Consider the following 11,556-nt stretch of genomic DNA (forward strand, 5'->3'; position numbering starts at 1 on the left):
TTTGAGATGCTGGTCGAGAGCCCTGGGCCCTGCTGTGTGCATGTGGGACCCACCCCAGGGGAGTCCTCACTGCTATGAGACTAAGACGAGAACCTCTGCTTCAAAGGCCAGCTGTCCTCCCCGAAGTTCTCTCTTCAGACAGCATTATTCATTTTCCAAACTGCTTCCATTTGGGGATTTATAAATTTTGCTGGAACACTTCTGGTATAACTGTGTTTCTGTCCAGCCAATTAAAGGTCTTTCTCAGGACACCACGGAGGCCGCCCACAAGGAGCCCTGTCCCTCACCCTTATCCCCTCCAAGGTCACAGCAGGTTTCTGTGTGTATTGAAAGCGGGTGGGGCGCCAAGAAACACACAGCTTCTGGCAAGCCAACAACCCGGCCTGGTACCGAGGGGCAAGGCTCTCGGACTCAGGTTGCTCTCTGTTCACTCTGCCTACTTTTTCTTTTTCACTAATAACTCAGCTAAGGTTAAAAAAAAAAAAAAAACCCGCTGCTAGATCTGTTATATGATGTATCTAAGGTAATCAAACTCACAGACAGAAAGCAGAAGGGTGATTGTTAGGGCTGGGGCAGGTGGACATGGGCATAAAGTTCCCCACATAAGGTGAGTAAGCTCTGGAGATCTGCTGTCCAACATGGTACTCAGAACTAAGGACACTGTCTTGTATCCTTAAGAATTTGTTAAGGAAAAGCTCATGCTAACTGTTCTGACCACAGTCAAATATAAACAGTGCAATATTTTTAAAAGCAAGACACACATTCATGTGAACATCTATTTAAAAAGAACAATAACATTTCTTGGAAAAGGCAGCAGGGAAATAAACCCATGGGGAAGTAATTACAATAAAAACTAGAATATGAGGCCTGCAGGTAAACAAACTCTTGGTCAATCTGTGTTCTAGGATCAGTTTGTGACCTAGTCTGTCACACAATGGTACTTTTTCCTGAAACAGCTTTCCCCCTCTGTGTCTCATCTTTATGATGGAACTGATGACACCCTGTTGTGCTTTATTCCATCTGAGCATTTAGATAGAGACCTCAGGAACCTTAACAAAAGCTGTAACCCCTGGGTACAGGTTGAGACAGGCTCAGGGCTCCATCTTTACGTCACCCAACCATGCTTTGAGGGGAAGATCTTTTCATCTTCATATCAGGATGCCCATTATCTCATCAGTCTCAGAGATTGGGTTTGCCAGGCTTCAAACCAAAAGCACGGGAAATGGAAAGACAGCACAGGGCTTGGTTGTCACAACTGAAATCATGGGGCACTGATCTGGTGACTTGTCTAAATCCACAAATCTCAAAAGTCTCTTGTACAGAAAGAGGCACCACAAGGGCAAGGCAGCAACCCCTGACAGCCTCGCACACTGGTGGGCCTGCCTCCCCGGGCGGCTTTCTGGGAGATCAGCTGAAACTGCGCTACAGCATCAAGGCCTGGCAGTCAACAGGCTACCGTCTTGTGAAGCTGTCTTGCCTCTGGATTGCTCTCAGTGCTTATGGCTGACCTGCTGAGACTGACCTGCCCAGGCAAGAACTGACTTAGGTACCAGTCTCTGCCCAACACAGATGCCAGGCAAGGGAGTCAGCCCTGAACTTTGAAAACTGATTAATAATAGAAGATTAAACCCTCTCTTCTCTTTGAAAAGCCACCTACTGGCCCAAACTAACCTAGGCTTCATTCTTCTCCGCTGAATGCCTCAGGTCCCCATCTGCCATCTCCCTGACTTGTATTTCTCATCAGTAACAGTAGCTGTGTGAATTTGAGTCCATATAAGTCTTCCTGCCAACCCCAAGTAAGAGCCCCCTAGGCATGTGACACACCAGGTTTCAATTTTCTTTTCTCTCTGCTGGATGCTGCCACAAGCAGGAAACCTCAAAACAGGTGTGCACATGAATTTGAGGAGGGGAAAAGAGGAATCAAAATGTCGGCAGCGATGCAGAGAAGCAGGGCTCCTGAATACACTGTTACTGCAGAGTATCTGAAATGAGGTGTAAAATATATGATTCAATAAAGGTTTGTGCCCATAACAAAAAAATCTCTCTGGCACTGACAAATCTGCAGCATAAAATGCCTTCAGGGGAAGGAGGGGCCCACATGAGCTTTGACCCTCGTAGCCCCTGCAGGCCCTGCCTGGACACCGGCCTCTGCCTGCGAGCCCAGCGCTGACTGGGGGCGGGGGGGTCCGCCCTGACACCCTCGCTGGGGGCTTACAGTGTTCCGGAAGGAGTGGCTGCGGATGGGGTCCTCAGCGGCGAGGGCGGCGCTGCTCAGCATGATGAAGACGAGGATGAGGTTGGTGAAGATGTGGTGGTTGATGAGCTTGTGGCAGCCCACGCGGATCCTGCAGGAAGAGCCACCGCATGGATGAACCCTGGAAGGGCCCGAGCCCACCGGCCAGCGCTCTCAGCACGCTGGGGCCACTCCATGGTGATGGACCAGGTGGAGGACTGCTGTCCCTATGCCACCCAAGCCCCACCTAGCAAACTGGAACCACCAGACCATTCTTTCCCTGAAACCCTGAGGGTTCTGTGTGGACAAGCCCCACAGACCATTCACTGCGTCCTGAAAAGCAGGAACACCACGCTTCTAAAGGTGAACAAACTGAGGCTTCAGCTTGTGAAAGAACTTTCTTAAGGTGACCCAGCTATGGGAATTCCCTGGCAGTCCAGTGGTTAGGACTCTGCGTTCTCACTGCCAAGGGCCAGGAATCGATCCCTAGTCAGGGAGCTAAACTCTCAGAAGCCCCATGGTATTGCCACCCGCAAGTCCCCAAAAAGGTGACTCAGCTAGTAGGGGACCAGGGCATATTTCCAATCCAAGTCTGATGGTGACACCTCCCCACTGTAACATGAAGCCCAGAAGTTCCCTTTTCCTGCCTTGAAACAGAGACTGAGGTCAGAGTTCATCGTAGAAACTCACACAGAACAGGGGTGACCCCAGCAGCCAGGCTGGCTGCATCCTGACCTGACCTCAGGGAGAGAGACTGGGTGTACTCTCCTGCTGTGTGGACATCCTGTCAGAAGTGCTATTCTGGGGGCAGCTGACCCACAACAAGTGCTTCTGAGAAAGTCAAGTGGAAGTCACATCATCATGTAAGAATCTCACAAGCATCTCCCTGCACCCGGTGGGGCAGAGCTATCGCAGGCTCCTCCGGTCCCATGGAACAAGGAGGGTAGCACGTGCCCAGCACCCCAGCCCTGACTCTCACAACAGCACCGCAGGCTGTCAGAGCCTCTCCTGATGCCCCTGACAACATCCCAGACTACTTAGTGTAGTTAATGTCTGACTTCCCTTAACTTCAGTATTTGACTTCAGAACTTCACTGTTGGTTTTTTTGTCTATAGAATACATGCAGGTTTTCCTTTGAAAAGTTTTTTCCACTTTAAAAACCTGAAGTCAACTTTATATGAAGGTGATGTCTTGTTTCATTTTTTCTCCCTGGGGCTGCTGAATGCCTGGCTGTGGTCCCTGGAGGGCCGGCAAGCTGTCAGCAGCTGGGGAAAGCCTGACAGTGCTGTGAGGGCAAGAAGTGCTCAAAGCTTTGGGGGCAAATGGAGTTCATTCCTCCCGTATAAGCAGACACAGTGAGCTGCAGGGGTCAGTGAGGAGGCTGAATAACTTTTTAAAAGAGATATGCAAACTCTCAACAATGATGAGCTATAAAAACTACCATCCAGGGACTTCCCTAGAGATTCAGTGATTAAGACTACGCCTCCCGACGCAGGGGGTGCATGTTCAATTCCTGGTCAGGGAGGTAAGATCCCACATGCCTCAAGGCCAAAAAGTCAAAACTTAAGACAGAAGCAATACTGCAACAAATTCAAAAAAGATTTTTAAAAATGGACCATAAAAAAAATAGATTACTATCTAATCTTCAACTCCGTAAGAAGTGTTCCCACCTTGCCTCTCCCTGTGTCTCCCTGGAGCTTGAGAATTTACAGATTTCTCCTCTGACAGCCCAGAACTGCTTCTGCAATTCCAGCAACCTTTCTAGGAGCCATCTATTCCTCCTGGCATTTCACTCTGTCCCAGATGATTTAAAACCTAGAAACCAGCTAGTAAATACACATCTTCCTCTTAGAGTACTTGTGAGTAATTACCAGGTTCCTGGCAAGCACTGGATCATTTTAACAGGAGAAATGCTATTTTAAGCAGGCTATCATGGAGCTGAACTGAATAGCTACCACTTATAAACTATCACTGAGCAATACTGGTACATTGCCATCAAGCTCAATAGGGAAAAGTGATCGGCTACACTGGGCCTCTGAGTGAAGATGTTCAGGAAGCTGGTCAATACCCTCATCTCCCACAGCATCTTAGCAAAAGACTTCCTTACGAAGAAAGGGTCCTTTGGATGGAAAACGCTTCACAGGTGATGACCCACAGAATACCAGAGCTGCAGGACTGCACCATTGCTGTCCCAGGGTGGGGGCGTGTGGGAGCGGGGTCTGGAATAGCATTTCTCCCAAGGCCTGGTCACCCCCCTATACCCCTGTCCAAGCACAGGAAGGCCAGGAAGAGATGAAGAGGGCAAAGGCAAAGCTGGAACAGGACAGGGGTCGAGGGAACGGGGGTCCTCAACACTCAGGCACAGAAAGGGGCTGTGAACCATCTTCCCTTGCACTGTCTGCCCCCCTACCCCTGGCCCCCAGCCACTCTCAAGCACTCTGCAGGATCCGGGGGAGATGGGGCAGCCACGTGACTAGAAAGGGGATATTTACGGGTTGGTCTTGCTGAGAATGAAGAAAGCACTCCCTTCCGGGATGGGGGCGATTTTCTCTTTCATGTTCAACTCAGAGATTCTGCGAGGACGGGGGCCAGCAGGAACCTCAGGTTCATCCTCTTCCTCCTCCTCTTCCTCTTCACCTACTTTAAAGGAGATACTTTTTTTTTATAGGCATGAAATAAGGATTGCATTTGTGTTTGAACGCTCATTTTCAATTTCACATGAAAATGTGGCTTAAACAATGTGTATCAGCTTACACAGGGCTTCCCAGGTGGCTCAGATGTAAAGAATCTGTCTGCAATGCAGGAGACCCATGTTTGATCCCTGGGTTGGGAAGATTCCCCTGGAGGAGGGAATGACAACCCACTCCACTACTCCTTCCTGGAACATTCCATGGACACAAGGTGGGCTACATTAATCAAAACCTTCCAAATATGGACTGACAGTGTGTGGGTTGGGGCTGAGAAGCGCTCTCATCTGGTGAGTGCGTCCCTTTGTGGGAATGAGGCCCCAGCACCAGGTGAAGGTGCCAGCCCCCAGCACCTAGCTGCTTCCCCAGCAACCTCCACACTCAGCTTCAGCCTGATAAACTGTGCAGGGTTTCAAGTCACACACCCGCAGTCTCCCAGGCTCCCTGACTCCACAGGACCTCCCTCCAGCAGCCCGTCAAGTCCCCAGTCAAGGTGAAAGTGTCCAGTGAGTCTTGGCCACTGGCTGCCTCCTAGAGAGATACCCAGTGCAGGCTGCACGCGCCCTGCTCCACATCTGTGTTCTCTCCCCACCACCTGGTGTCTGGGTTCCCTAAGCCGCCCGAGAAAAACCTGAGCTAACCAGCCCACAAGGGGACCGAATCTCTGGCCTCGGCAGCCCCGGCAGCCCTGCGTGTGCCCAGCTGGGCTGGCCACAGACCCAGGCGCTGATCAGTGTGAGGACATCACTCATGAGCTCAGCATCCATCTCTGGTGTCCGCCGCATACCTGGCACATCACAGGGTGGGTAGGGGTCCTTGTCCTCATCCTCTTCTCTGTAGTCGTCGATGGTAACCTGGGAGGACAGAGAAGTCTTGGGAGGAGGGAGACTCTGACTTCAGTGGACTCGAGAGGGGCGGTTAAAGACCTAACCCTACCATTCAGCCCGGGGTAGGGGTGTGATCTCCAAAGTGGGTGCTGTGTGAGTGTGTCAGGAGAGCAGGTACCCCCAGATGATGCCCCTGCTTCAGAGAGAAAGCCTGAGAGCAGATGAGGAGCAAACTGGTGTCCCCCCTAGCCAGCCATGGCCAGCCAGCACTGGAGCACGCGCTACATGAGAACCACCTCGCAGGTTCCTGCCTCCTCGCCAGACTGCGAGCCCCATGTGAGCGCAGATCTCACTGCTCTTGGTCATTCCTGATCCCTGGTATCTGACACACCATCGCCACTGAGAAAGGACTTACTGACTCAGTGAATAAATCAACAAATTCAGGAAAAATCCACAGCTGCCACAGTGCCTGAGTGTTCACAGTAGGGCCCTGAGTGCCCAAACCCTCTGATCCTGAGACACCCCCACTCCCACCTCCCAGGGACAGACATCTATTACCAATCTTTGATTTTAATCCCCACCGAGAAGATAGGGACACTGGTCAGATGTGCCCACACCATTCCAATCAAGAAAAAATAAGGTGTGAGACCAGTTAAATATGTATCACACCAGCTCTCTGTCTGAAATACTGTTAACAACCAGTTAAGTGCTCCACTTCACGCAGACACTCCTGGAAAGCCAGCATCTGTGACGGGGTGCCACGCTTTCACTCTAAAATAGCACCCACAACACTGTCATGGTATAAAGGTGACACATTTATGGTGATATCAACAAAATGATTTGGAAACAAAGCGGAAAATGTAACATATACCTTGTTGTCACTGTTGGCTATCTGGTTGACTTCTGGTTTGTTGTTCTTTTTATTTTCCAGACTTTCTTTTCTACAGAGAAGAGAACAGAAGGAACCAAGTAACCATCCTGTTTTATATAGAAAAAGCTCATCAGGATTTTGAATCAACAGTGGCCCATTTAATTGGGAACAACCCTAACAGCAAGAATACAGCACAACCCACACTCAGTTCATCTCAGTGCACTGGGTTCATAACACAGATCATCTTATTAAAATTCTCATTCAAGGGCTAATCAGCACTGGACGCATCATTTATTTTATGATGCCAGAATTAACTGCAGAGATTCATTAAGCATGGGGACGTGACTCCTACTTTCAGCTTCAAGGGAATAAGAGCCAAGGGCCTGGGATCTGCCCAAGAGTCCATCTTTTTCGGTCAGCCTCTTAGGCCAGCCACCATCCCCACAAAGCAGCAGCATGGGAGCCCCAACAGGTCACACCTATGACTGGCTCCCTGGGTCAAACCCTTCATTCAGCAAACCTCCCCAGGGGAAAGGCGGTTACCTGGCAATCTTTTTCCTTTCCTTTTCTTCAGCTTCCTCCTTCTGAGCAGTATTCAAACTTTCAGCATCAGCCAAATTGTCTACAGCGATGGCCAAGAAGACATTCAGTAGAATATCTAATTTGAGAATGTTAAGGATGAAGCATGGTTCTAAATGCAGCTATACCAGGTCAACAATGGCAGTGTCACACCCCTGTGCTCGAGAGGCTGGTGACAGGTTGACTGTCCCCTAGTGCTTTTCACTTTCCTGCACTGGGGAAAGAAACGGCAACCCACTCCAGTGTTCTTGCCTGGAGAATCCCAGGGACAGGGGAGCCTGGTGGGTTTCCATCTATGGGTGGCACAGAGTCACACACGACTGAAGCAACTTAGCAGCAGCAGTGCCATATTCACTTGGTAAAGCCAGGAGACTGGAGCCCCATTTTTCAAAAAGAACCAGAACCTATAGAAAATAAGCTGGCCAGAAGCAAAATTAAGATTCACTAAAACCCATGAAAACCTACAGATGCCAATATTTCCCTTCATGTGTGTACTACGTGTGTGTCTATACATCTAGGTATTTATGGGTATGAAACACACTACATAAAACAACCTGTAACAAAAATGTAACGTTTTTATGCATTTTACATTCACTTTATGCACTGCGTTTTCTTTGAAAACATGCACACCCACAACCTATCTATCTGGGGTGTGCTCTCCAAAATAAGACCCCAAGAAAGGCTACGCTTTATTCAAATGATGACCTCACAAGGCAGTCTGGGCCTTTCTCATTTGAAACGATCTTCCAAGTTTGCAAATACCTCATTCATGCATTCCACACTGACTGACTAGAGCACATCTAACTTATTGTCAGATGTGCTGGCCTGTCCTTCTGCATTGTCACACAGTGACTGTATCTGTGACTCTTGTGGTTGATTTTTATTTCTTTCAAAGAGTAGAAAGTTAGGTAACTGGACAAGTTACTAGCTTTTCGGCTTTTACTATAATGCTGTTTCTGTAGTTTCCTTGAGTGACTGAAAAAAAACAAAACAAAACAAAAATACTCTGAAGATGCCTGTTTCTTACTTGCCAGCAGTTAAGTACATTTTGGAGAAGCATAGGGATCAGAGGGCAACAAACAGGTCAATGTGACTCCCGTCTCTCACTGATGCTTCCCTCTGGCTGATGCAAGGCCATCTGCATGCAAGACAATGGGAGCCCCGAGACAGGAGAGGCACGCCACAGCCCCACACGCCCAGTGCAATCTGAACTCTCATGTGGGTTGCTGAACATGTCAACAAATACAACCTAACAAGGCACTGATAATGAGCAAGCTTCAGGGGATGTCATGCTTGACTAACCTATTCAAGTCTTTAAAAAGAGGGTAGAAATGTGAGTAGATTCTATTAAGACTGTCAAAACACCTCTGATACACTAGGATTACTTTTTAAACAGAGCTGCAACCAGCCTGGGGAAGCAGTTTGTTTTGGGCTGGCCAATGATTTGGCAACACGAGCTCTCCTCTGATGAACGTGGGATAATTGTGGCTCAGAAAATGATCAGTGCTGGGAATAACTGCACTGAGAATTCCTACTAATGATGGCAATGAAGAAATACTGTGTCTCTAGTCTTACGATGACACCAGATTCTTTCAGTAGTAGAAAGTAAACCCAGAGTAATAAACCACAGGAAAATCTTACAAGATTGTAACAGATGGTTTCCAAGAGCGAATACCCAATAGATATGTTTAGATGTATAACCCACCAGACCCTCCTAAACACTGGTGTGCCATGGAATTCATCTGACAAGACCTGCCAAGCAACTCTGACATGCTGGTTAGAGTCCGGGTTCTGGGGACATGAGAGGAAACAGGACAGACTGGAGACCTGGCTTCCAAGTAGCATCTGTTCTAGCTGGGGGAGATAGACCGTAAACCATTTAAGGACTGCAGAGAGTGATACACCCACTATAAAGAAACTACAACATCTAACTGGAGGGAAAGTGGCTAGAGAATACTTCTGTGCAGATTGGAACCAGTATACGGCTGTGGCCTAGAGAATTAATCACGAGAACAGAAAAAGAAAATACTGATCATTCATTTAACAAACACTGACCAAGAGCCAACTGTGCGTGATCTTGTGGTGTAAGCCACAAAGATGTGAATACAAAAAGAGACTGCAGACTCAGGGAGCTTATCGCCTATTACTAGTTGGCAAGATGGAGAACTGCACCCCAAACTCTAGCAGGAGCCGCAAGTGATGAGAGGAGCATGGAGAGAAACTGGCGGGAGGGCTCCCCTGGGGGCGGGGGTGGGCAGCGCGGCTCCCTGCAACAGGATTTGTGTGGGCTGGGAGAGGGGCTTCCACAGAACACTCCGAAGTACAAAGCACTGTTCTCACAGCAGGCTTGCACTTGGGTTTCCACCCTGAAGAAGGTTGACTAACAAGCCAGAGAAAATGAAGGGGAAAACAGCCCACCAGACTTCTTAGAAGATTCTAGATTAGGATTCTTTAAAATAAAAAAGCGAAGACCAAGGAGCTGTATTCATACCTTGGTCCAAGTTGTTCTCTCACTAAGCATTAATCAAGGAGCTCTATGTGCCAGGTCTCGTGCCAGGGCAGCGAGGGCACAGAGAGAGAAAGGAGACACAACCCAAGGCTACAGGGTCAAGAGGGGCTGAGCGACGTAAAGGGAGGTCTGAATTTTCTAAAACCTAGGGTTAGAGTGACTCTGGCTGGGAGAAGGAAGAAAACAAGTCAGAGAAAGCAGGACAGAGCAGCTGGCCAAGGGACGCGTGATCCCCAAAGACATAGAGACCAGCAGAGCAAAATGAGGGCCAGGGGAGCTCAGATCAACCCACTGAAGATAAACGTCCCCATCCATTCTGAAGGGTCTCAGGAAGTCAGAGATGTACCCCTAACCTTTTAATGGGGCTTGGAGTGGGCCACCCCAAAACAAGCCAAGGTGACATGTTGATGACTTTGAATTAAAGTTATTCGAGAAACAGCTGGTATAAGAAGAACACTCTGACCCACATCTGTTCCCCTGGGAGCAGGAAACCAGCTCCCTGAAAGGCATCCTCCCTAAGCCGGGAGACAGTGCTGGCAATTGGGGATCCGAGGCTGAGAAGGCTTTACAAACAAAGCTTGTGACTTCTCAGTTACTTTGCTATCCCAAGCAAACACTACTTTGTTTTGTCAAATCTTCAGAAATAATGGATTTTTTCTCTGGAAATATATATGAAATGTATATGAACAGCCTGCTTTGGTTATTTCTTAGGTCCTACACCTACGGGGTCTTCATATGTATGAAATTAAATGTGTTTTCCTATTAATCCGTCTTACGTCAATTTGATTAGTAGCTGGTCAAAAGAACCTGAAAGCCAGAGAACACTTTTCCTCCCTATACTCTCAAGGGTGGCAGCATACAGAGCACATGGCTTTGTCCTAAGCCATCCCTTGGGCTGTGATGTCACTCGGAGCGGGTGACCACTGGTGTAGCCCACGTGCCACCTCAGGCTGCCTCCGTGGCTGCTCTCATTCCTTAAGGCCCAGAGGAGACTCTGCCACTCCCCTGCTGTCCCAGCAACAGAGGAGGACACACGGGAACGAGGTGAGGATGCTCATGTTCCCATCACCCTGGCCACCACTGCCCCCACCCCGGGGAACCTTGGAGAGGAGGACAGCATATGGTGACGACAAGGTGACCCCGGCGGTCCAGAAGGATACAGTTACCGCAAATGAAGAGGATGATGAAGTAGATGCAGACGATCATTCCAGAAGATGATGGGCCCCCATATGCCATGATACCGTCATACATCACAGCATTCCAATCTTCGCCTGTCAGGATCTAAGAAGCCAAAAGTGGGATCAGCGGGCAAGTGGACTCACAGTTCCCACGATTCTCCCAAGCTCCTGGGGCTGCCTGGGTCTGGTGTCAGCTGCCTTGCACAATTCAGTTTGCACAGAACAAATGCATCCGTCAACCCATAGTCTTCAAAACATTACACTTAATCACACAAATACATGAGTTAATTATTCTGATGAAAATAAGATGACATTCCCACATAAGACATGTGTACTCTTTGCACCCCAGCCCATTCAGCCCCTGCTGGTGTGTCTCTCCAGGACCTCTGTCTGTCTGTGCATTTAAGCACATATATACACATCCAGCGGAGAAGGCAATGGCACCCCACTCCAGTCCTCTTGCCTGGAAAATCCTATGGATGGTGGAGCCTGGTGGGCTGCAGTCTATGGGGTCGCTAAGAGTCGGACACGACTGAGCAACTTCACTTTCCCTTTTCACTTTCATGCATTGGAGAAGGAAATGGCAACCCACTCCAGTGTTCTTGCCTGGAGAATCCCAGGGACGGCAGAGCCTGGTGGGCTGCCATCAATGGGGTTACACAGAGTTGGACA

The 11,556-nt window shown here is 48.9% G+C and overlaps 1 protein-coding gene across 2 annotated transcripts in view; it reads right to left on the bottom strand.

Annotated features, from left to right (window-relative positions):
- The window catches only part of CACNA1D (calcium channel, voltage-dependent, L type, alpha 1D subunit), a 349,684-nt gene that overhangs the window by 73,259 nt on the left and 264,869 nt on the right, over nt 1-11,556 (bottom strand). For both annotated transcript variants that reach the window (XM_010851679.1, XM_010851678.1), the window contains 6 exons: nt 10,867-10,987; nt 7,162-7,276; nt 6,619-6,688; nt 5,708-5,774; nt 4,726-4,873; nt 2,216-2,345 (listed from right to left, as the gene is read on the bottom strand). In XM_010851679.1, the coding sequence (XP_010849981.1) occupies nt 2,216-2,345; nt 4,726-4,873; nt 5,708-5,774; nt 6,619-6,688; nt 7,162-7,276; nt 10,867-10,987 (651 nt within the window). The remainder of the gene's footprint in view (nt 1-2,215; nt 2,346-4,725; nt 4,874-5,707; nt 5,775-6,618; nt 6,689-7,161; nt 7,277-10,866; nt 10,988-11,556) is intronic.

The sequence above is a fragment of the Bison bison genome, unplaced genomic scaffold (genome assembly GCF_000754665.1).
Source record: "Bison bison bison isolate TAMUID 2011002044 unplaced genomic scaffold, Bison_UMD1.0 scf7180017864304, whole genome shotgun sequence".
Lineage (NCBI taxonomy): Eukaryota > Metazoa > Chordata > Mammalia > Artiodactyla > Bovidae > Bison > Bison bison.